This window comes from Octopus sinensis, linkage group LG17 (assembly GCF_006345805.1).
Source record: "Octopus sinensis linkage group LG17, ASM634580v1, whole genome shotgun sequence".
Classification (NCBI taxonomy): domain Eukaryota; kingdom Metazoa; phylum Mollusca; class Cephalopoda; order Octopoda; family Octopodidae; genus Octopus; species Octopus sinensis.
In genome coordinates this window covers 25,697,911-25,725,093 of record NC_043013.1, presented here as the reverse complement: position 1 = coordinate 25,725,093, position 27,183 = coordinate 25,697,911, and the positions used below count along the sequence as shown (strand labels likewise).

General features: G+C 38.5%; 1 protein-coding gene across 1 annotated transcript in view; it reads left to right on the top strand.

Annotated features, from left to right (window-relative positions):
• The window catches only part of LOC115220842 (GPI ethanolamine phosphate transferase 1-like), a 67,781-nt gene that overhangs the window by 19,158 nt on the left and 21,440 nt on the right, over positions 1-27,183 (top strand). The window contains exons 7-18 of the mRNA XM_029791021.2: positions 4,297-4,427; positions 5,407-5,526; positions 8,807-8,847; positions 12,100-12,159; positions 13,514-13,606; positions 14,733-14,788; positions 15,846-15,867; positions 18,380-18,436; positions 20,824-20,903; positions 22,726-22,913; positions 25,235-25,307; positions 26,144-26,246. Of these exons, the coding sequence (XP_029646881.1) occupies positions 4,297-4,427; positions 5,407-5,526; positions 8,807-8,847; positions 12,100-12,159; positions 13,514-13,606; positions 14,733-14,788; positions 15,846-15,867; positions 18,380-18,436; positions 20,824-20,903; positions 22,726-22,913; positions 25,235-25,307; positions 26,144-26,246 (1,024 nt within the window). The remainder of the gene's footprint in view (positions 1-4,296; positions 4,428-5,406; positions 5,527-8,806; positions 8,848-12,099; positions 12,160-13,513; positions 13,607-14,732; positions 14,789-15,845; positions 15,868-18,379; positions 18,437-20,823; positions 20,904-22,725; positions 22,914-25,234; positions 25,308-26,143; positions 26,247-27,183) is intronic.

Here is a 27,183-nt window from a genome sequence, read left to right as displayed (position 1 = left end):
GGCCGTCTGCCAGCCTCGTCTGGCACCTGTGTCGGTGGCACATAAAATCACCCACTACACTCTCGGAGTGGTTGGCGTTAGGAAGGGCATCCAGCTGTAGAAACACTGCCAGATCTGACTGGACTGGTGCAGCTTTCGGGCTCCCCAGACCCCAGTTGAACCGTCCAACCCATGCTAGCATGGAAAGCGGACGTTAAATGATGATGATGATGATGATGATGATTGAAAGTCAAGAAACAAAGTTTGCTTTACTAGCATTGAGATGTTTTGAAAGATAAGGAAATAATTTTGTCAGTGGCCAGCCATGAGACTGGCTGCTGACAGATTTTTCTGCAAAATATTGATAGTTTATTCTGTTCATGCTATATTATTAGCATTAACCTGCATTTGAGACTAAAATTATTTCCTTACCTATTTATTTTGGGTTTTATTTCATTATTCAGTCTATTTGAATAAAAACACATTGGTCTCCTATTTTGCATTTTAGACAATAATGGAACTGCCATTTCAGCAGAACTTCTCATCTGTTTTGAATAATGTTGAATTAATTCCTTGAAGTGTTTGAGTTCTGTGGAATTTCCAAGCACAGGGAACCCAAATGGAAGCTGTAATTTGTCAGGGTTCAGTAGCATTTTACCTTCTATAAGAATGATTGGTCAAAATATTGTGATCTGGCAGTTGCACCTGTAGCAGACGATTCTCATCTGCCAACAATATAAATATGAGTGCTTTTATGCACCATGCATCCTTATGAGAGGTCCTCATCAAGGTGAATACCACAGCATTTGGCATGTTAACAAAACATCCACATTAAGGTGGATATATATATATATATATATATATATACACCATTCAAATGTGGATGATGCCAGCACCGCCACCATCTGAATGTGGTCGATGCCAGCGCAGCCTTGGCTGGCTTCCATACCAGTGGCACATAAAAAACACCAACCGATCGTGGTCTCATTGCCAGCCTCCTCTGGCCCCTGTGCCAGTAGCACGTAAAAAGCACCTACTACACTCTTGAAGTGCCAGTTGTGTGACACCGTTATCTGCCATGACTACAATTTCACTTGGCTTCATGAGTCTTCTCAAGCACAGCATATTGCCAAAGGTCTTAGTCATATGTCACTGCCTCCATGAGACCCAACGCTCAAAAGGTCATATGTGGTGTGTATATATCATCATTATCGTTTAACATCCGTTTTCCATGCTGGCATAGGTTGGATGATTCGACTGGGGTCTGGGAAGCCAGGTTGGTGACAGGAAGGGCATTATTAGTTTCTGGAGTGTGATAATTGGAATAGTCTAGAAGTTGTTAGTGAAGTCATTTCATTTACATTTTAAGGTTTTGAAGCAGACAATGGACTCTCCCATATTAAAATAAATTGCAAGATCTTTTGCTAAATGTCAATACTAATGTGCACCAAATCCTTCCAATACTATACGTGAACACAAACCATTTCCAACAGAGCTGGCAAAATCGTAAGAATGCTGGGCAAAATGCTTAGCAGCTTCTGTCTGTCATTATATTCTGAGGTTGACTTTGCCCTTTATCCTTTCAAGGTCGAAAGTACTGAGGTCAGTATAACTGACTTACCCCTTTCTGCAAAATTGCTGGCCTTGTGCCAAAATTTGAAACCAGTATTATTATTATTATGATGATGATGATGAAGACTGCGAGCTAACAGAATTGTTAGCATGCCAGGGAAAATGCTTAGCAGCATTTCGTCTGTCTTTATGTTCTGAGTTCAAATTCTGCTGAGATCAACTTTGCTTTTAATCTTTCTGGGACCAATAAGTGCCAGTTGAGCACTGGGGTGGATGTAATCAACTTACCCCCTCCCCAAAAATTGCTGGCCTTGTGCCATAATTTGAAACCATCATTAACATTAAAAGATAATTATAACATCTCCAGTGCTGCAAAGTGCTACAATTGCTGATGCGTGTATAAAAGTTATTGCGCACCACAAAAAAAAAAAACAAGCATGTCTTGATTTGGTAGTAAATAGATTAAACCTGTTCTGCACTAATTCAGTAATTTTCACAAAAAATGCCAGAGTATTCATGACTGGTAGTAAATAGGTTAAACAAATTTTGTTGTAATTCATTTATTTTTGAAGAGGCAATTAATGTCTGTTAAAAATTCTTTGCCTCTTAAAAATCCCTTTCATGTCCTCGTCATTTGTATATTGTTTTGGTTATCTTGAAACAGATAAAATTTGCTTTACCTCTTCTTAAAATTAAAGAAACTTTTTACTTTTTTTTAGTAACATGTTTTAAAAATGTTACTGGTAAGTTAGAAATTTTCATTGTACGATAGCCATTGTTATTTTACTGAAAAGCAGCCCCAACCAGACAAGCAGACCTCTTTTCAAAAATGTTCTGGCTACAATCTTCTTGTCCATCTCTCAAGCATCACACATCTAGAAACACATTAGCCAATGTGTCCCACTCTTATTAAGATGACTGGGTATAATTTGAGTGAGTTTTGGCTGCTAATTCTTGCAAATCAAGTAACCAAGTGGAGGTTCCTTCATTTACTTGACTCTCAACCCCATAAATACCAGGGCCCTACATCATCATCATCGTTTAATGTCTACTTTCCATGCTGGCATGGGTTGGACGGCTTGACTGAGGACTGGCAAGCCAGGAGGCTGCACTAGGCTGTAATCTGATCTGGCAAGGTTTCTACAGCTTGATGCTCTTCGCAACACCAAAAAATGTTAGTGAAATTTTGTGTTCCTGCCCCCATTACCATCCTCCCAGCGCCACTATTAATGAGAAAACAAAATAGATTTTGTTATATTTGGGGATGGTCATTTTGCCAACAAGTACATACATACACACACTATTTGATCTTCACTTTAGTTTTATTGTTATTATTATTATTAGTTAATTTATCAGAGTCCTTTCCTCACACATTCTGTGACCTCTTCAGTGACAACCTGTTCTTCTCTCTGTCTTCTCTCCTCTCTAGTTTTGTCCTGTCTCGTATTCCATCATGAATTGTCTTTCTGTGGAATGTATCCTTCTTTGCACATGCATTTCTGTCTGTATCTATGTGCACATTTATGTTTTTGGAATGTGTATGTCTTGTCTGCGTGTGTGTATATGTATATGTAGGTTTCTATATTACTCTGTTTGTGCTCATGCCTTTTTCATTTTCCTATGTGATGTTGGGCAATTATATAAAGTTTAATAAGCCATCTTCATTTTATGAAAATTTGATATTTTGTCTGCCCCCCTTTTCAATCTTCATATCCCTCTCCCCATCCTGAAGGTGGTGGGGGTCTCCTTGCCATCTATGAGAAACATTATTAAGCAGCTGAAATGTCTGGCAAACAGAGCTAACAAACCAGTATTTCTAGTAATTTGCAGCAGGTCAACCAGACCTGAAGAAGCAGCAACCTCATTGGTTCATTCTTTGTGCAGTAACTGGTAGAAGATTGGATAAAATACCTTGCACTATTTGTGTGAGTTTTCTCTTGTTCTGAGTTCAATATCTCCCAAGGAAAACTTTACCTTTCATTCTTCCAGCCCAGTACTGAGGTGTGGTGGAGGGTCCATTCTTCTCTTTCTGGAAGACACTGGCCATGAGGTCAGATCTGCATAGAAAAAGGGCTTCATCAGATTTTAAATGCAAGACACACCACCATATTTTACAATGGTTTGCCCAAACCAAGACAAGCCATGCTTGCATAGATTAATGAGAATTTTGAAGTTTAGTTGAGATTTTATAATTTCATTCCCTCATTCATTTCATGTTCATTTTTCCATGCTAAAAAGGGTTAAATAGGGAATTGAGGCAAAATTTTTAAGGCCTGGTGCTCTCCTTGTCACCAACCTGTATTTTTATTTATTTTTGTGTGTGTGTTTCAGCTACTGAAAGCACAGATCAACAGGGAATGCCAACATTATTACCATGTTGCTTAGTGGCAAATGTGGAATATTGGCATTCATGAACACACACATACACTCACATATATACAGACATGCACACACACACACACTCACACACATAATGGACTTCCTGCAATTTCTGTCTACCAGATTCACTCACCAAGCATTGATCAGCCTGGGACTGATAGTAGGAGACCCTTCCTCAAGGTGTTGCATAGTGGAACTGAGCCCAAAATCTCATGGTTGCAAAATAAAACAATAAAATCAATTATGATTTTCTCTCTCTCTCCCTCCCCAATAAAAGACAAAATGAAATTCAAAGAATACTTTTTGTGTGTGTTTTTCTTTTAGATTTCAGTTCTTAATTGTAAACCAATTTGAATTATTTTGCAGAGAATACATAGAAAATATCCAAATTGTTGATGAAGGAATCAAAGAAATGGTTCATGTTATTGATAACTTTTATAACAATGATGGCAAAACAGCCTATATTCTCACTTCGGATCATGGTATGACTAACTGGGGTAGGAAACAGTTTTATATCATTTTATTCTTTTATTTATATGTATATATATATATTTGTGGCTGTGTGGTAAGAAGTTTGCTTCCCAACCATAAGGTTCCAGGTTCAGTCACACTACATGGCACCTTGGGTGAGTCTCTTCTACTATTGCGTCAGGCCAACCAAATCGTTGTGAGTAGATTTAGAAGATGAAAACTGAAGGAATCCTGTCATACTCACGCTCACACACATATGTATGTATGTATCTATGCATATATGGCTTTGTGTCAGTCTTTGTCCCACCCACACACATGCACACTGCTTGACATCTGGTGTTGGTGTATTTACATCCCTGTAACTTAGCAGTTCAGCAAAAGAGCCTGATAGAATAAATACTAGGCTTTGAAACAAAAAATAAGTCCTGGGGTCAATTTGCTTGGCTAAAATTCTTCAAGGCGGTGCTCCAGCATGGCCACAGTCTAATGAGTGAAACAAGTAAAAGATATATTTCACACACACACACATTACTGTTGCATTATCAAAGTTAGCCCTAGTTGCATATACAACTGTGCAAGGTCGACTTTGCCTTTCATCATTTTGGGGTCAAGTCAAGCACTGGGGGTTGATGTTATCAACTAGTCCCCCTCCCTAAATTTCAGGCCTTGTGCCTATTGTAGAAAGGATTATTATTATTATCAAGGCAGTGAGCTGGTTGAATTGTTAGCATGTTAGGCAAAATGCTTCGCAGCATTTCATCCTTCTTCACATTCTGAGTTCAAATTCTGCTGAAGTTGATTTGTCTTTCTTTCTTTTATAATAAAAATACCAGTTGAACACTGGGGTCAATTTAACCGACTCCCCCGCTCCCTCCAAATCACTGGTCTTGTACCAAAATTTTAAATCGTTATTATAATGTTCAATCTCAGAAGTTGATTTTAAACTATTTTTTTTATTGTTAATTTGTTTACCTTTTTTTTTTTTTTATTACATTCTCCACACAGGTTCCCATGGAGCTGGTAACCCACATGAGACATTGACTCCATTAGTTGCATGGGGTGCAGGGATTCGTACAGCAATGCCTGCTGGAAAACACTCAGGCTTTACTGATAATTTCTCTGAAGGTATCATTGTTTTGCTATTATATTTCAAAGAATCTCTCTTTGCAATGTTTTTTCAATGTTCCCATTCGAACAAGATTACTATTTTCTTGACTATTACCTTCACCTTTAGAATATATATTTACAGTATCTATATTTCGACTTTGGAACCTGTGGAGGGAATAGACCCAAGAAAACTTGGGACGAAGTGGTAAGAAAGGATCTACAGATGCTTGGACTGGCAAAGAGGATGAGAAGGAAACAAAACTCCTAACAATTTGCTGTGCTTGACAAGACCCATCAAACTAAATAAAAGTATAGAGGCTTGTCCCCTGCATTCCTACCCTTGCAGGTTCATGGCTGCTGGTGCCATATAAAAAGCACCTGTATCGGTGCCACGTAAATGCCCCCATGCTTGTGCTGCTTAAAAAACACCCAGCACACTCTGTAATGTGATTGGCATCAAGAAGGGCATCCAGCCGTAGAAACCATGCCAAAACGGACTTGAAGTCTGGGGCCAGCTTCTGTCAAACAATCAACTCATGTCAGCGCAGAAAACAGATATTAGATAATGATGATGTTTCACTCAGTTTAATCCCTGTACGTTATTAGGTCTCTTGTTCTTGGATTTGAACTTGGAACATTTCTTTATCAATGAAGTGTCACATTGCTCACATGTGAAAGTTCATGGCTTAGGAATTAGGATGTTAGACTCATATTTGTAAGTCTCTGGTCTCAAATCCTGCATTGGGCAATACATTGTGTCCTTGAGCAAGGCACTTCATTTCACATTGCTTTAATTCATTCAATTGGAGACTGAATATTAGCCTAGTACTGGTGCTACCCTCTTTCCATCTAGCTGTTACACTTCCAAGTATTCCACTGGGTTAGGGGTTGAGAAAGTGTATTCATGACAACATGGCCACCTAAAGCAATTAACAAAAGCGTGGTAAACACTAGCAAGTGATAATCACTTAAGAGAGAGATGGCTGTTCTTTTCAACTTGTCCACTGGCACAGACTCATGTACTTACATCAGTGTTCTTATGTGGGTAAGAACATTAACAGAATTCAGGCCGTGACTCTGTAGACATCCAATGATAAGACGTCATCATCATTTAATCCCTGTTCTCCATGCTGGCATGGGTTGGATGGTTTGACAGCACCAGGTTCCAATTGTCTGTTTTAGCATGGTTTCTATGAGAGGATGCCCTTTCTAATGTCAACCATATTACAGACTGTATGGCCAGATGCCTTTTCTGTTGCCAACCCTCGTTTCCAAGTAAAGTAATATTTCCCAGAGGCCAGACATGTTTTTTATGGAATACAAAAATGAACGTTGTTGCTTATATAACAATGATGCTCATTTACTACTATCACATGATGTCTAGACAATGGTACACACAAGCGTGCTCACATACACACACACACATGATATATATATATATATAGATATGTAAGTGGAGGCATGTGGTTTAGTGGTTAAGGTGTTGAACTCATGATCACAAGATTGTGGTTTCAATTCCTGGACTGGGCAGTGCATTGTGTTCTTGAACAAAAACACTTCATGTTACATTGCTCCAGTCCACTCAGCTGGCAAAAATGAGTAATCCTGCAACGGACCGGCGTCCCATCCAGGTGGGGAATATGTATGTCATTGAAATTAGGAAACCGACCCTCATGAGCCTGGAATGGTTCGAGAAGGTAACATTTATATATATATATATATATATATATATATATATATATATCAATGAAAGGAGTGAGCTTATGTGTACATAAACATTTGATCACTATAAACAAATTATCTGTGTGGTTGTTTGACAAGAAATTGCCTAAGCCTCATATGCTATCTAATGATGGGAGAGTCCATGATATCTATATACATATATATATCTTTATATATAAAAGTGAGGTTGTGTGCTGTCTGTCTCCTACGATTTAGATTCCTAACTACTCCCACATTTTGCGGTGCAGTTTAACCAAAACCAGGTATCTTGTAGTCGTGATTCACATCAGGCCCTTCTGGGTATTAGTGCACGTCTACGATGAGTCTACGATTTAAAAAAAATTTACCTTCAATTTTTCCCATTTTTAATGCATTTTTGGCATATATAAGGGAAGTAACTCTATTTACATCTATAAAAATGCTTATATAGTTATTTCCCTTACAAACCCGAGCAACGCTGGGCGATACTGCTAGTATATATATATATGTATAATCATCATCATCATCGTTTAACATCCGCTTTCCATGCTAGCATGGGTTGAATGATTTGACTGAGGACTGGTTAACCAGATGGCTGCACCAGGCTCCAATCTGATCTGGCAGAGTTTCTACAGCTAGTTGCCCCTCCTAACACCAACCACTCCGAGAGTGTAGTGGGTGCTTTTACGTGCCACCAGCACGAGGACCAGTCAGGTGATACTGGCAACAGCCATGCTCAAGTGGTGTTTTTCATGTGCCACCTGCACAGGAGCCAGTCCAGCGGCACTGGCAATGACCTTGTTCGAATGTTATTCGCGTGCCAGTAAATCGATGCTGGTAACGGTCACGTTTGAATGGTGCCTTTTACGTGCCACCGGCACAGAAGCCAGTCAGCTGCTCTGGCAGCGATCATGCTCGGATGATGCTCTTAATGTTTGTAGTGACCAACTAAGGGATAAGATATCCATATATACTATCAGTATCTGTTATTATTGTTTATCTATAAAAAAAACCCTTTGTAACGGTTTTAACTTGTGAATTGTTTTAACAAATTAAATTGTTTTAAATTGTTATTCACCAATGTAGAGACCGCTGGACTTAGACTTACTCCATAGTGTACCATGGGGGTGGGGTGATTCTTGGTATTAATTTCCTACTTTACTTGTTTAACTTTACTTAAGTTTACTCCGTTAACATAGGTTTGACCTTTGATTATTATGTTAGTACTTTCTTTACATAGAGCTTCTGGATAGCTTCTTTCTTTAACACCCTAACCACCCCTCTTAACTGCACCCTCCCATTAATAACTTGTAGTATCTCCTAGTCCTTTAATAGCTCACTCTCTCATCTATGTTCTTTGAGCTCAGTAAGAATCCTTGATTGGACCTAGGTACCTGTCCCCTTATTTATGGTAAATACTTAAATTTGGGATGGGAAGGTTATATTTGTTTTCCATACTTGATGTAAAGCCTGCATTGTTTTGTAATACATCCTCATTGTACCTCCTGTTCATGGCAATGAAGAAAATCATTTTCATCATCATCATTATCATCATTGTTATTATTATTATCATTATTATTATTATTATTACTTTCAGATTGGTTTCTTAGTCATCTTTTAAGAAATGATGTTGAACAGGTTGGTATAGTTTTAGATAATAATAATAATAATAACAATCCTTTCTACTAAAGGTACGAGGCCTGAACTTTTGGCAGGAGGGTACTAGTCGATTACATCAACCCCAGAGTTTCACTGGCACTTAATTTATTGACCCAAAAAGGATGAAAGACAAAGTCAACCTCAGCAGAATTTGAACTCAGAACATAGCGGCAGACGAAATACTGTTAATCATTTTGCCCGGAGTGCTAACGATTCTGCCAGCTCACTGCCTTCAGTAATAATGATAATAATAATAATAGTAATAATAACAACAACAACACTCTGAGAGTGCAAACCTCCACCAAGGTAACACCAATGTCCTCTCAACGATTAGCCAGAAATTTTTTTAATGAAAATATCTGAAATAAACTTGATTGCTCTCACAAACGAGAATACTAAAAATGAACCTGACTGCTCTCAAGAATTAAGTAAAAAAAACAAGAAAACTAATCCAGAATCCGTGTCTGGTACTAGATTGTTCCCGAAATCTAATCAATTCATGCCAGTCACAAGGCCAAACATTCTTGAAAGTTTCATTCAAATCCATCCAGCAGTTCTTTTCCACGGACAAACAAACACAACTGAAAACAATACCTTCGCTAAGGCAGAGATAATAAAGGCACAAGGCCTGAAATTTTTGGTGGGAGCAATAAGTCAATTACATCAACCTCAATGTTCAACCATTACTTATTTCATGAAACCCTGAATGAATAAAAGATAAGGTTGACCTGGGCAGAATTTGAACTCGGAATATCAAGCCAAAGGAAATGCCACTTAGCATTATGTCTGGCATGTTAACAATTCTGTCAGCATACTGCCTTAATAATAATAATAATAATAATAATAGGGTGTGTCGGTGGCACATAAAATCACCCACTACACTCTCGGAGTGGTTGGCGTTAGGAAGGGCATCCAGCTGTAGAAACACTGCCAGATCTGACTGGCCTGGTGCAGCCTTCGAGCTTGCCAGACCCCAGTTGAACCGTCCAACCCATGCTAGCATGGAAAGCGGACGTTAAACGATGATGATGATGATGAATTATTACAAAGTAATTCTGAAGGATCCACAAATGACCCCTTAATGATAGGACAATGATATTACTTTTTTTTGCTCCCCCACACAAAATGAGGAAATGATAATCCTTATTCTTTTTACTGGTTTCAGTCACTTGACTGAGGTCATGCTGGAGCACCACCTTTTAGTCGAGCAAATCGACCCCAGGACTTATTCTTTGTAGGCCTAGTACTTATTCTATCAGTATCATTTGCCAAACAATAAGTTAAGGGGACATAAATACACCAGCACCAGTTGTCAAGCGATGGTGGGGAGACAGACACACACTCACTCACACATATATATATATATATATATATATATATACACACACACACACACATAACAGGCTTCTTCCAGTTTCCTTCTACCAAATTCATTCACAAGGCTTTGGTCAGCCTGAGGCTATAGTATAAGACACTTGCCCAAGGTGCCAGGCAGTGGGACTGAACCGGGAACTACACAGCCACACCCACACCTATATCTACAAAACATAAATATCAAAAGACAGAGGTGAAGGAACAACAAACAGGGTGTATTAGTTTGACGCTCAGGAAAAATGAAAGATGTCTGACATTTCGAGCCTATGCTCTTCTAGAGAATGCAATGAGGAGAGAAAACAGATAGAGAGCAGTAAAAAAAACAGGTCCACCATAAATGTTTCCTGCTTCATCCAAAGGCACCCAAGTTATATCTATATACACACAACAGGTTTCTTTCAGTTTCCATGTACCAGATCCACTCAGAAGGTTTTGGTTGCCCCAAAGCTGTATAGAAGATACTTACCTATGGTATTCCACAGTGGAACTGAACCCAGAGCCATGTGGTTGGGAAGCAAATTTCTTACCACGCCTATACTAAATTTCCCTGCAAAACTTGTGCATAAACCCAGCACCACCACCAATCAAGGGGTACCTGTGAAAGTAATAGGCCCTGCATCTCTCCTTTAAATTAAATAAAACATAACATTCTTTAAGTTAGTTACCAGCCCTCACTATTGAAACCTTGTAGCTCAGTAATGTACCATTGACGACCTTTCTTTGTTGTTTCATGTTTCTCAGGCAGAATTCATTTGAGTTTCTTACAGCTCAATATTCTAACAGTTAGAAGCCACTAGCTGAGATACCTGTTAAAAAAATTACCATTAATATGATGTCTGTTTATAGCCATGAAACATTTTTCATCAAATTTTAACATTTTTCAAAAATTTAAAATTTATATTAATGGGTAGGACCAATTTGATGTAAAAACGAGCAGGGTCTGGTGTATCAGGTGCTCTTTTAGTGCCACTGGCACTAGTGTGGCCACCATGCAGCTCATAAGTCTACAAAATCAGAGTGGTGGTGGTGAGCTTTGTGCTAAGTGGAGGTCAAGGTACGAGAGAAAAGATTGGGGTTAAACAGGTTCTTGTTGCAGAGGAGCCACGAGGCTTCTTGGATTGGAAGGGAGAGTGAGAATGAACCAATAATATCTCCTTGGACCCATAGCAAATGTCAAACTGTCCAACCCATGTCAGCATAGAGCAGAAGACATCAAATGATGATGATGATATTGTGTGGAGTGCAAACCCATGTTGTCATTTTTGTGCATGTGCGTAAAATGGCGAAATTTTACGCTTTGGGGTAGATTTCATCAAATTGATGTCACGACAGCTAGTATGCAAAATGCCTATATTTTGCTTAAGAAATAAAATGCTCTTACCTAATCAAAACCTGAAACGCTGTGGAATTGAAATAATAAGTTTTGGCAAATCAAAACAATTCACTTTGGAATGAAGAATTAGCAAATGCTAAGTAGATTACCGTTAATAAGTTGTATGTTTATACCCACGCAACACTTTTTGTCAAATTTTGGCATTTTTCATCACATTGATGTCACAATGGCGAAAAATGCTGGAATTTTACAATTTTTGAAAAATCGATGCTGATTAAGAATTGATTTTTTTAAAAGTGTGTAAGTGACCACATAGGCATAAGTCCCACACACGTGTCAAGTTTCATGAAGGTCTGTTGGATAGACTTGGAGGAGTTAAAGTATCAAATTCACAAACACATAAACTTGCCATTTATTATTATAAATTTCATGTAGAAGCATATGCACACACGCAAGTACGCATGCACTCACAAACACACACAGATTACCATTTATGTAACTATGATTTTATTTTTATTTTGTAGGCTGATATTGCTCCTTTGATGTCTTCGTTGATAGGCGTCCCCTTCCCAATGAACTCTGTGGTAAGTTTGTTTCATCCTCTTCTTCCTCCATTCACTCCACACAATATCATCATCATTTGATGTCTTCTGCTCCATGCTGACATGAGTTGGACAGTTTGACATTTGCTATGGGTCCAAGGAGATATTGGTTCATTCTCACTCTCCCTTCCAATCCAAGAAGCCTCATGGCTCCTCTGCAACAAGAACCTGTTTAACCCCAATCTTTTCTCTCGTACCATGACCTCCACTTAGCACAACGCTCACCACCACAACTCTGATTTTGTAGACTTATGAGCTGTATGGTGGCCACACTAGTGCCAGTGGCACTAAAAGAGCACCTGATACACTCTGTAAAGTGGTTGGCGTCAGGAGAGTGAGAATGAACCAGTAGTATCTTGACAGAGCAAAATCATGGGGATAATGAGATGTCCTTTATTGGCTCCAACCTACTGTTAATGGAGACATGCTTTATTCTGCTGCCACTATATATATCTTTATATATAAAAGTGAAGTTGTGTGTCTGTCTCCTACGATTTAGATTCGTAACTACTCCCACATTTTGCAGTGCAGTTTGACCAAAAGCGGGTATCTTATAGTCATGATTCATATCGAGCCCTTCTGGGTATTAGTGCGCGTCTACGATGAGTCTACGATTAAAAAAAAAAATTTACCATCATTTTTTTCCCATTTTTAATGCATTTTTTGCTATTATATAAGGGAAGTAACTCTCTAAAAATGCTTATATAGTTATTTCCCTCACAAACCCGAGCAACGCCGGGCGATACTGCTAGTATATATATATATATATATATATATATATATACACATACATACACACACCTCACACATACACACACAAGGAGAGAGAGAAAACTATTCATATAGATCATATATGTGTGTTTATATATGTTGTTCACACACGTGCATACACATATATACTAAACTGACCTTGCCTGTGCTGGTGCTATTTAAAAAGCACTCAGTCCACTCTGCAGAGTGGTTGGTGTTAGAAAGGACATCCAGCCGTAAAAATCCTGCCAAAACAGACACAGCTTGGGGTAGTCTTCTACCTGGCCGGCTCCTGTCAAACCGTCCAACCCATGCCAGCATGGAAAACGGACATTAAACAATGATGATGATGATGATATACACAACACACGTACACACATTATGTGTTATCTCTAACTGTCTGCCCACTTTATCACACTGGCTTGAGGTGAACGGGTTTTCAAAAACCAAGTCAAGTCTTATTCAAAGTGTGTGTGTGCATGCATGCATGCACAGTTATATTTTTCTTTTGTTATCTTTTAGTTATGCTTCATACTTGAAATTAATGTTCATTACATTAAGAATTATCATTTTTTTTTTGTTACAGGGAAAATTACCTCTAGAATATCTGAGTGGTGATCTTGGTTATAAAGCAGAGAATCTACTTACCAATGCTAAACAAATCCTTGCCCAGTACACAGTAAGTTTGATTTCTATCCTAGCACCCCGAATCAGCCCAAAACAATATCTGTGTATCGTGATTTCTGGGTTATTTCCTTTCATCAGCACCAGGACTGCTACGTTATGTTGGCAAACAATCTTTACTCCAAAGTACTGTTGCTGAATATTTCACTTTGTGAGATTTACAAATAGTAATTTTCTAATTTATAGATCAGTGACTAGTTGTCATTTTGAACGAGAATTTGGCAGCACCACCTCTAGCCGAACAATTATTCTGTGCTGATGAAGGGAAATAACCCGGAAATCGTAATACACAGATATTGTTTTGAGCTGAGCTGGGGTGTTAGATTCCCTTGTTCGAAATATAAGGACACAGATCGTGTTGTATTGCCAGCTGGAGACGATGTCTCCTGGGGCTAAATTACAGCAACATTTGTCCTAAACCAGTACTGCCATGTTATGTTGGCAAACAATCTTTACACCAACGTACTGTTGCTGAATATCTCTTGTTGTGAGATTTACAAATAGTAATTTTCTAATTTAATAGATCACTTCGAAAACTGTATATTTCGAATGGGAATTTGGCAGTACCACCTCTAGCCGAACAATTATTCTGTCCTAAACCAGGACTGCCATGTTATGTTAGTAAACAATCTTTACTACAAATAAATACCAGTTGCGCACTGAGGTCAGTCTAATTGGCCTTGTGCCAAAATTCAAAATCAATATTTTTCTATTATGATGATGATGATGATGATGCAGCAAGACCAGAGCTAAGTTTCCATTGTATTTTCCCTGTCTATGGACTAGCTGTCCTATAGTTGCTGAGAAATGAAGACTGCCGGTATGGCAAACTATCCGTCCTCTATGCCACTTTGTCTGGTGGTACTCTACAAAGTTCACAGCCATGTAATCTTGTAAGACTAAAAAAAAAATGCTTCATTTCCCCCTCCCTCTCTCCCATCTCTCCCTCTCAAATTAAACATTCTGCCATGTTATTCTTTACCAAATTTCAATATCATCAAACTAGAGTTCTCTGAATGTTTAAACTTCTAAGCAAATCTTTTCTTTCATTCCACATTTTCAATTCCCATTTTGTCCTTTTTTATTCTATTCTTACCTGATGACAGTGTTTTTCATTTTAGGTAAAGATGATGCTTGCCCAAAATACTTCTCTTTCCATGACATTTAAACCATTCAGGTGAGATAAAATATATTGTATTTCTCTACACTATCATCATAATCCTCATTTAACCCTTTTGTTACGGTATTTCTGTTGAGATGCTCTGTGTTTCTTTCAATTAATTTTAAATGTAACAAAGAATTTAGTAAAATAACTTAGTTATCATTAAGCTAGTGTTAGGAACATAAATTGTGACTAAGGTTTGGTGGAAGATTTTCATTCAAAACTTATGAAAACAAGACATTTGTACACAGAGCCAGAGCCAGTTTCAGCCGGGTTGGTAACGAAAGAGTTAACGCCTGTTTTCCATTCTGGGCAGTTTGCCAGGTCAGAAGGCTGTGCCAAGCTCTACTACCTGCTTAGGTAAAATTTCTACAGCTGAATTCCTTTCCAAATGCCAACCACTTGCAGAGTGTGCTGGGTGCTTTCTACATGGCACCAGCACAGGTGTTTTTTACATGACACCAACATCTAGGAGAGATCTTACATGTTCCTTTGTAGACAGAGAAATTTAAAAAAAACGGTTTTACCATTTCTCCAGAAAAGGCATCATTGTTGTGTGCGTTGAGAACATTCCAAACTGATGGCGGATACCTTGCTAGGCTATTAACTTCAGTTTGAAATTTTTCACACATTTTACATTACAGCTGATCAACATTCATTATCATCATTTAACGTCTGTATTCCATGCTAGTATGGGTGGGACAGTACCACAAGAGCCGGCCAGGCTGAAGCCTGTACCAGACTTCTGTGACTGTTTTGGCAGGATTTTTACACCAACCACTCAGCAAAGTGGACTATATACATATAATACATGTGTCTGTTCATATATGTATGGATACACATGTACATATATATATATATATATATATATATATATATATATATGCATGTATATATATACACATGTATGCGTGCAGGTGGGTGTGCATTGAAATAGGGAAAATGTAAATCTTGTTAGATGCTTAGTATAAATTAATGTTATAGTGTTTAACGAAGTCTTTTAGTAGATATTGTATACTTGATTTCATTGAGGAATTTTCAAATATTTTTTTTTCCTTTCCATTTCTTTCAGTGAATTAACCTCTTCAATACAGGTAACTATACACATTATCAATGATAACTACCTCTGAACTTATTAGTTTTAACCTCTCAGTAAATTAAAGATTGGGAATAATATTTAGACGAGGGTTTAAATCAATTCATTTTATCCACAACAAATGGTACTTTACTTCACATATATTGTTCAGTTGTGTCTTCATTTCATTAACTGCCATACATCAGAGTATTTTATAGGACACCAGTGCCATAGATTTGACCATATTGACCTTCAGGCTATTTACCTTGTCCAGTCTTCATCATCATTACTTAATGTCTATCATCTTCCACGCTGGCACAGATTGGACAGTTTGACAGGAACTGGATGTCTTAAGAAATTAGACTAATGGCTCAACCATTTTTTTACCTATGGACTCTTTGATTCCTATTTTATTTGGGTGGACTCAAATAACCATTCCGTGTTTAAAAAAATCTTGTTACACATAATTAAATGTTAGGAATTGTATAAAAATAATTAAAATATTTTGCATATTGTAGGAGCATAACCAATTTATTGCAGATAAACAACAAAATCTTATATGTTCTGAGGATTTCTGTCCATTATTTACATTGGGGGATATGTGTCCCCATCTTGTTTGTTGTTACAATTTCTCAGAGGCACATAGCATAATGGCTAACAGCGAGGGCTACTAACCCCAAGATTCTGAGTTCAATTCCAGACAGTACCTTGAATAAATAATAATAATAGCATCAGCAAAAAAATACCTTAAGAATGAGAACCCAGGGTTGGGTTCAAAATTCTACCAGTACACCTGATGAAGGCTGGAGAGTAAATGAGCCAAAATGTTGTGGTAACAACAAACAAGATGGGGACACATATCCGTCCAATATAAATAATGTAAAGTCTTATATGGACTCTTAAGGGCCATGTGGACCCCAGTTGAAAACCACTTAGCTAGACTTTGAAGTAGGAAACAAGTGATTTGTGACATGTAATCTGGTCCTTCTTTCATCCCAGGAAATTTGAAGGATTACACTGAAGGAGAAGAATCTTGAGCAAAGGACCTTTAATTTCTCACTAAGGATTCTAATTTTATTTTTAATTCTCTCTTATGCAATTCAAGTATTTCCCACAAACTACACAACTATACTACTCAGTAATTAATGGTTTTCACTATTAAATATTTTGGAATAAATAAATGTTTCTTTTAGAATGCGCTTGGTTTAGGGGTTAGCTCACAATTGTATGGTCATGAGTTCAATTCCCGGCGGCTTGTTGTGTCCTTGAGCAAGACACTTTATTTCTCATTGCTCCAGTCCATTCAGCTGGCAAAAATGAGCTGTACTTGTATTTCAAAGGACCAGCTTTTTCACATTCTGTGTGACACTGAATCTCCCTGAGAACTACATTGTCTGTGGAGTTCTCAGCCACTTGCATGTTTATTTCACAAGCAGGCTGTTCTATTGATGGATTGGAAGACTTGTTGTAACCAATGAACTTTATGACTTTTGATGCTAATAGAGGTGCAAGAGTGGCTGTGTGGTAAGAAGCTTGCTTCCCAACGCATACATTGGTCAGTGTTTTTTTTTTGCACTGCTAGGAGTCACGACGCCATACACCAACGTCGTGAATTATTGAACAAGTGAAGCACAACTACAAGATAAGACAAGATAAGAGTAGGGTCCTCTTCCGGAGGAAGAGATGGAGACATTTGAGGAGGTAGAGGCCTCCCTGAAAAATATGGAAGAAGGTGGGCAACAATGGTTGCCCACCAAAGGACCCCCGAAGCTGCAAGAGGGAGGGAATATCCTCCGGTTAAAGCAGAGGAACCACCCCCTCCCGTATCAAGACAAGAAAAAGAATGGGACTGTGCCGGCAGTTAGCAGTACACTGCCGGCATGTCCTGAAACCTTGTCGGTGGGAATTGTGCCACCGATGGAGGAAACTGTGGCCCCTCCCAGTATAATAAATGAGGAATTTATTATCTTTCTTAAGGCAGGGACCGTAGAGAACTTTGTGAGGAATCTGGAAGGTCAGGAGGAGGAGGTCCTGTCCTACACTGAAAGCCTGGATTGGCCTCTGCAGGTAGCTGCGGAGGTCATGGTGGAAAATGATTTCTACAGGATAGTGGATTCCTTTACCAAGGCTGAATACAATTATCTCTTATGGCACCCCGACTTGTGACTGCAGGCAGCAAGAGACTTAGTTGGGGAGGTAGAGTAAGAGGTCTTATATATATATACATGAATGTATGAATTTTTTTGTGTTTTTGCTTCCCCCACACACACATTGCTTGACAACCGATGTTGGTGTGTTTACATCCCCATAACTTAATGGTTTGGCAAAAGAGATTGATAGAATAAGTACTAGGCTTACAAAGAATAAGTCCTGGGACTGATTTGTTCGACTAAAGGTGTTGCTCCAGCATGGCCGCAGTCAAATGACCGAAACAAGTAAAAAAAGAATAGAAGAATAGGATGAGAGTGTTTAATGTGGTTTATGTAAAATCAGAATGTGACTTCCTATGAAAAATATTCTTTACATTTCAGGCCGAGAAAATTCAACATATTCAGAATCTTATCTATGCTGGCCAATATGAAGAAGCAGTAAGTTATTTTGATTTCTTTCTAATAAAACACATTTTCCTCTTCGTAATTTCTTTTCTTTTTTTTTCAGTGTCTACTTTTCCATGCTTGCATGAATGAGATAAGGGTCTGTTGGGGCAGAATTTTCTGCAACCAGATGCCTTACCTCTCACCCACCTTCACATGTTTCTAAGGGAACTAATGATCTCCCAGTCTATAAAAGATGAAACAGCTTGAACATGTTTTGCATGTGGAACTGGGAACAAGCAACACTGGATGAATGAGCCTTTTGTTTACAGAGATCACACAATGTCATGACATGTCAATAAGCCATTGTTGCAAACAATGGCTTTTACAATCAGCAAATGAATACTCTAGGAAATATGAACTCACTCATATACACATACACACATATACATATTGGGTCATCCCATAAATTATGCGGATTTTTTCAATTGCATGAACTAAAATGAAAGCAGGTTGTAATTTTACTTTGTATTTATTCTTAGTGCAAGTTTTGAAGAATGCAATTTGATTTGAACAGGTATTTTTTCAAAGCTATAATGGAAGTGGCAATGAAGCATATTCGGCATATTTTGCTTTATGAGTTCAATAAAGTCAACAACACAACGGAAAGTGCAAGGAATATTAATGCAGTATATGGGGGTCAGACAGTAAGCATAAGCCAGGGTCAACGGTGGTTCCAGAAATGACAGCCTAGAAGACGAGCCTTGTCCTGGAAGATCTGTAGAGCTCGACAAGGACATCCTGCAGACCCTTGTGGAACAAAATCCCATTGTAACTGTTAAGGAACTAACAGAGAAGTTTGGATTTGGTCATTCAACCAGCCATCGACACTTGTGTGCCATTGGTAAAGTCGGCAAATTGGGTCAGTGGATTCCTCACAAACTTTCTGAGTCTAATTGTGTGCAGAGACTGAATGTGTGCTCTTCTTTGCTGTCACATATCGCAAATGAACCTTTTTTTCGGACCGAATAGTGACTGGTGATGAGAAATGTGTTCTCTATAAAAATGTCAAGCACCAAAGACAGTGTGTAGGGAAAGGAGAAACACCAGCACCCCAGGCTAAAGAATGTCTTCACCCACGTAAGGTGTTCTCTGCTTGGTGGGATATGAAAGGTTTAGTCCACTTTGAACTTTTAAACCCAAGCTAAATAATAACAAAGGAGATCTACTGCGAGCAGCTTAAGTAAGTGCTAGAAGAAAAATGACCATTTTTAGTTTCAAGATGAACAGTGTTCTTCCATCAGGATAATGCTTGGCCACATACAGTAAGGATGACATTTCAAAGGCTGGAGCAGTTTGAATGGGAAATGATGCCCCACCCACCATATTTGCCTGACATTGCCCCATCTGATTATCATTTATTCTACAGACTTCAAAATCATTTGGACGGTACTGGAGGAGCATTTTTCATCACAGATAAGTGAATTTTGGAAGAGAGGCTTTTCAAGTCTATCAGATAGATGGAAGAGCATTGTCAAAAATGAAGGATAGTATATTTTAGATTGAGAAAGAACTTTAGCTTAATTTTGAAAAATAAAAGTATTAAAAAAAAACTGCATTATTTATGGGATAACACAATATATGATGAGCTTCTTTCGGTTTCCATATTCAAATTCAACCACAAGGTTCGGGGGTGGGGGTGCTAAAGTAGAAGACAATTACTCAAGATGCCTTGCAGTGGGATTAAAGCTGAAGCCATACAATTGGGAAGCAAATGTGTGAACCATGCGATCATTTAACATCTATATTCCATGCTTACATCGGTTGGATGGTTCAACAGTATCGAAAAAGCCAAGGGATTGCATTGAACTCCAATACCTGCTTTGGCATGGTTTGCATGGCTGGATGTCCTCCCTAAGACCAACAGCTTTATAGAGTGTGCTGGGTGTTTTTTTTTTATTTCTTTCTTTGTATGCTGCACCAGCACTAGTGAGGTCACCTGATAACTTGCAAGACTTGACCCCTGTCAACAGATTAGGAATGCAGTATTGAGGGAGGTGGCTTTGTGCCAAGCGTTTAGAGGCTAAAATACGATAGTAACAAGTGTGTTGCTGCCATGTTATTCAAATATTGTACTCAAAGTGGAAGTAAATAACTGCTATCACTCTTTTATAATAATGCTATCATATATATTTAATATTTGATATTTTAAAAATCACTTAAATTTGAAGGGAGGATGGAATCAATTACATAGACCCCAATGCATAACTGGTACTATTTTAATCAACCTCTGAAGGATGAAAGACAAAGTTGACTTTGATGGAATTTAAATTCATGATTCTAAAGCAGGGAGTCAAGGGTACTGCCTGCCATCTTCATTTGAAGGGGTTTTTTTTTTTTTTTTTTTGGAAAAATATGACATACTTTATTCTCTCTTTCAGATTGTAGAAGGGAAAAGATTAATAGATCTCAGTTTGAAAGGGCTGCAGTATTATCAAACATATAACAGAATGTTATTGGGGTAAGTTTTCTCTCTCTCTCTTTCCCTCCTCTATTTCCCTTCTCCCTTTCCCCACTCTGCCCCTTATACCTAAATATGCATATATTACAGTGTGTGTGTGTATTCACCTAACCATAAAGTTACACAAGTAACCAGGAACAGGACCCAGCCTTGCCCAGGTTTATGAGGATTTATTATTTTTCAAAAATTACTTTCAAAAGTACTCCTCATCTTCATTTTAGTCCAGATGTGTTGTCTCGGAATTGTTGCTGCCAAGCAATTCAGAAGAAGCCTCAATTTGAACTTCATAAAAATGTGCCCCCAAAAACCAAAATTACACAAATATTAGATCTACACAGAGCCAATAACATCAGAAAGCTGTGGCTTAAGTGCAAAACTGTGGTCTGTAGTTGAGAACCACATGCTTTCAGGTTCAGTCCCACTGCATGGCACCTTGGGCAAGTGTCTACTACTATAGCCATGGGCCAATCAAAGCCACATGAATGGATTTGCTAGACAGAATCTGAAAGAAACTTATCTACACACACACACACACACAGTGACCTGAATAATAATAGTAATAATAACATCGAAAAATACTTTAAGAATGAGAATCCAGGTTCGAAATTTCCCCAAGACACCTGATGAAGACTGGAGGGTATATCAGCTGAAACATTGTGTTAACAACAACAATGATGAGGATAAATATCCGTCAAATGTAAATAATTTTGTGATTTGTTTCCAATCTTCTGTGAAAGGAAAAAAGATCACAAATTGATTCATCTGGTAGAATCTGTAAAGCAGCAACTTACCGAGTGAGAGATTACTGGTTCAAACCCCATCATCTGGCTTCTTGAGGAGTTTTTCCATTATTTTTTTTCCCTCTAAATCAGTGTTTATAATGTTTCGAATAGTTTACATAACACATCAGTTCACCTCATTTTTGCCCTCTGATCTCAAATACATTTGATTGACCACTGTCCAATATGTAAGGAATATTGTCATCTCTCATTCACTTAACAAGTCTTTAGGCACCTCTTCCATTGGCTCCTACAAGAAGCAACTATCATTACACTTTCTGGCTAGAATCCCAGTCATGACCAACTGTCATCATCATCATCACCGTTGTTTAACATCTGCTTTCCATGCTGGCATGGGTTGGACGGTTTGACTGAGGACTGACAAGCCAGAAGGCTGTACCAGGCTCGGATCTGATCTGGCAAGGTTTCTACAGTTGGATGCCGTTCCTAATGCCAACCACTCCAAAAGTTTAGTGGGTGCTTTTTATGTGCCACTGCCGGTTATGCTGCACTGACATAGGCCACGGTTGCAATCTCACTACAGTGACTATCTTGTTTTTAGTCCTAACCCTAGGTCACATGCTGGTTGGCTTGAAGAATCCATCTGGCAATTCTTTCCTCTGACATTCTCACCACATCTCCATAATCACAGAGCTGTGACCTCTCACTTTATGTTTTTCATTTCTTTTATCATTTCATAATTTTCATTTCATCATCATCATGTTTTGTAACGTCCGCTTTCCATGCTGGCATGGGTTGGATGGTCTAACTTGAAAACTGGTAAACGGAGGTGAGGGGTGGGAGTCTGCCCCACATTCTGATCTGATTTGGCAAGGTTTTTATGGCTGGATGTCCTTCCTAATGCCAACCACTCTGGGAGTGTAGTGGATGTTTTTTACATGCCACTGGCACAGGTGCTATTGACCTGACACCAGCATCGGCCTCCTTTTTATGATTTTACTATTTTATGCCACAAGACAACAAAATCTATTCTTGTATTTGAACCGTTTCGTTAACAGCTTGTTACAACTTTTCTATTTCAGTACGAGTGTGTTTTTCAGTTTTGTTGGCTGGATGTTTTTTGTCATCTGCCTTTTGTTACAAAAGCATTCTGGTTTGATGACGACAAGTTTCCAAATGCATATTATGAACTTGCGTTGGTGGCCAATGAAGAATTTCATCGACATTAGTATTCTTGTAATCATATGTGTTATTATTGGTTTCCTCTTTGGTAAGTTAGCTTTTGTTTTTTTTCTCTTCTGTTATTTTTGTATCTGTTGTGGAGGACAAAACGCCAAATGCTTCCATTAAATACTGGTTTCAAAATTTTTTGCACTGGGCCAGTAATTTGGGGGGAGGGGTAAGTCGATTACATCAACCCCAGCATTCAACTGGTACTTATTCTATCAACCGGTGTTGGTGTGTTTACATCTCTGTAACTTAGCAGTTTGGCAAAACAGACCAATAGAATAAGTACTCTGGTAGATTCATTCAACTAAAAATTCTTCAAAGTGGTGCCCCAGCATGGCCACAGTCTATTGACTGAAACCAGTAAAACATAAAAGATATAACAGTGTTTCTTAAAGCAGATTCCGAAAAATTCTAGGCTCCCCCAAGACAAGAGGGCTTTTAATATATTTTATTAAAACATTTTCACCATTTCAAAGTAATGTTATAGTATGTTCTCCTTGTTATTCTATATGGATAAATTCTTTCTCAACGATTCTTCAGTTAAGCATAAGGTTGCACACTTTAGGATGAGGAAATCAATTCTATCCATTGTTATTCTTGGCTGATACTTTTACCAATTCCAGGAGATTGAAAAGCAAAGTGAACCTCAATAAGAATCAATCTCAGACTATAAAAGTATGACAAAATATGCTCTGTCGTTTCTACCAATCCACTGCCATTATTACTATATTATTATTATTATTATTATTAAGGCAGCGAGCTGGCAGAAACATTAGCACGCCAAGTAAAATTCTTAGCGATGTTTTGTCTGTCTTTACTTCTGAGTTCAAATTCCGCCAAGGTTGACTTTGCTTTTCATCCTTTCAGGGTTGATGAATTAAGTACCAGTTGCACACTGGGGTCGATGTAATTGACTAGTCCCCCAACAAACAAAAAATTTCAGGCCTTGTACGTAGAGTAGAAAGGATTATTATTACAGTAATGCCTTGACTATTGCAGGTGTTATGTTCCACACACCCCTCCCCCGCACGTTAGGTTAAAATCCACAAAATAGAAACAGTACTGTATATTTTTTATTATTACTTTTATAATTTGTATATAGTTATTTTATTATAAATGCAAAACAAAACCACGAATTGATGTAAGCTTAAATAATAAACCACAATAGATGAACCGCGATTTGGCGAGAGATTACTGTATTACATTGTAGTGAGAATGCTATTTGACCAAAATAGATATTCTATTCCCAGTGGATGTCATGATGACTAATAGATTATTTCCAATCAGTATGCAGCCTATAACCAGATCCAGAGTTCAGACCCAATGGCTCTGTAGCTTGGTGATTATTGACTTTAACCTAAGTTTGAACTTGATTGATCTAATACTTACGTATTGATTTCTAAGTAAAATGTTTTGCCTAGGAACAGAAGAAAATTATGTGTGAGCTCCCAAGTCAACCTAATACTTTAACCATGCCAAGTCCACCTAACTGATTCCTGTGCCAGTGGCACATAAAAAGCACCATCCAAACATGGCTAATGCTAGTACCACGGACTGGCTCTCATGCTGGTGGCACGTAAAAAGCACCAACTGAATATGGCCGATGCCAGTACCCCTTGACCAGCCCCTGTGTTGGTGGCACATAAAAAGCACTATCCAAATGTGATCAATGCCAGGCCCACCTGACTGGCTCCTGTGCTGGTGGCATGTAAAAAGTACCCACTCTCGGAGTGGTTGGCATTAGGAAGGGCAACCAGCTGTAGAATCCTTGCCAGATCAGATTGGAGCCTGGTGCAGCCACTGGTTCTCCAGACCTCAGTCAGACCATCCCACCCATGCCAGCATGGAAAACAAATGTTAAACGATGATGATGACTTGACTATGTTGCCCCTAAATCTAATGCTAGAGTACCATCATCATCATCAAACATCTGTCATCTGTATGGGTTGAACAGTTTGATAGGAGCTTGCCAGCCAGGGAGTTACACCAGGCCCTAGTTACCTGTTTTGGCATGGTTTTTACAACAGGATACCCTTCCTAACACCAACCAATTTACAGAGTATACCAAGTACTAGCACAGGTGCTTTTAATATGGCACCAGTGCAGGTGCTTCTTATGTGATACCTGCCCGAGTGCTTTTTATTACAAGATAATACTTTCTCATGGACAGATTTATTTAATTCTATCTTATTGAAGATAGAACCAGGATTTGTTTCTAACTTGGAACTACTTCATTCATGTCTCTAACACAATTACCAAAGGCATGCATGTCACTACATCACACACACTAACAATACAAATGTGAAATGAAAAAAAAAAACAATGGAGAAATAACAATGGTTTGTTCTGTTTTCTTTACAGTGACATCATCACCTCTCATGTATTACATGTACTTGCTTTTACCAGTTCTAATGTGGAGAAGTGTTATTCACAGGTAAGTGTTTTTTGCATCATTATTGTGATTGGATGCAGGTGTTCAAACACCTTCACCTAATCATTTCATTCCAAGTTATACAAGGCGTGGCTGTGTGGTAAGAAGTTTACATCCCAACCACATGATTCCAGGTTCAGTCCCACTGCATGGCACCTTGGGCAAGTGTCTTCTACTATAGCCTTGGGCCAACCAAAGCCTTGTGAGAGGATTTGGTAGATGAAAACTGAAAGAAGCCCATGTGTTTGTTTGTGCCCCACCACCACCTGACGGTCAGTGTTGGTATGTTTACATCCCTGTAAAAAAGCAGTTTGGCAGAAGGAACTGATACAATAAATTCCAAGCTTAAAAAACTTAATAAGTACTTGGATTGATTCATTTGTCTAAACATTCTTCAAGACTGTTGCCCAGCAGTCTAATAACTGAAGCAAGTAAAAGATAAAAGATACTGCTTAATATATTGTAGTATCCAATTGATGTAAATATTCAATAGAACTGAAAGCACTAAGTATTTGTGAGTGTGTGTGTTCTAAACCCATTGTTTGTTTCTTGTCTTTTTCTTTAACATCCATCATTTTCCCCATCAGTAATTTAATGCTTTCTTCCCATTAAAAACGGGGCCAATTTTCACAGGGAATGAGTACAGCTGAGAAAATCAGCTGCAGTATATTATTGGTGCTTCAATTTTCTAAACCTCAGGAGATAAAAACTGAATATGACTCCCAAGGTGGGATTTGAACTCAGGACTAGAGTCACTGAAGTCCAGTGTCCTTACATTTCTAGCAAGCTACCCAGAACCTCTCCTTACATATGATTCATATTGCTCTTTATTTTTCCAGGAAAGATATTGTATTTGCTGCTGTCAAGGCTGCTTATGAAAATCATATTCTCCACTCAGTTGGACTGGAATTGATTGTTACTTTTATAGGGTTGGAGATTTTGGTAAGAATTTGATACCTTTGTTTTTAATTTTATCTTGTTTTCATTCATTAGATTGCAGCCCATGCTGGGGCATCATCTTGAAGGATTTTTTAGTTGAATGAATCGACCCCTGTACTTATTGTTTTAAGTTTTGTACTTACTCTACCAATCTCTTTTGCCAAACTGCTAAGTAGAGGAACATAAGCATGCCAACATCAGTGGTCGAGCTCCTTTCGAGTGTTTGGCCTCGTGGAGGCAATGACCGAGTCCTTTGGCATTATGTTGTGCTTGAGAAGACCCTTCAAGCCAACTAAAATTGCACTAATGGCAGATACCTGTGTCACACAAATGGCATCTGTGCCGTTGGCACATAAAAGCACCTATTTCATTCTCAGAGTGGTTGGTGTTAGGAAGGGCATCCAACCACACAAACTATGCCAAATCAGACTGGAGTCTGGTACAGCCTTCCAGCTTGTCAGCCCTGGTCAAACCATGCAACCCATGACAGCATGGACAACAGACATTAAATGATGATATATACATCCTTCTTTTAGTTTCTGTCTACCAAATCCATTAACAAAGCTTTGACCATCCTGGGGCTATAGTGGAAGGCACTTGCCCAAGGTGTCACACAGTGGGACTGAACTCAGAAACATGTGGTTGGGAAGCAACTTTACTTCTTTTTAAGACTGCAATATTTCCTGACTTGTACCAAAGACTATTTTTAGCAGAGAAGAATATAAGAAACCTTTGATGTATCATTTAAAGTGTTTGCTGTTGAACACCAGGTTAATAGATCTATGAGCCAAAGCATTCCAGCCTTGGCCCTTCCATCTTTCTCCATACATTGTATTTAACACTACAATTCCCCAAAGCATTCCATACTTTTATCCTTTAGCACACTGTAAGTGCATCATGTCACTGTATGAATTTTCTCCCCAGTAGTAACAGGGTAGTG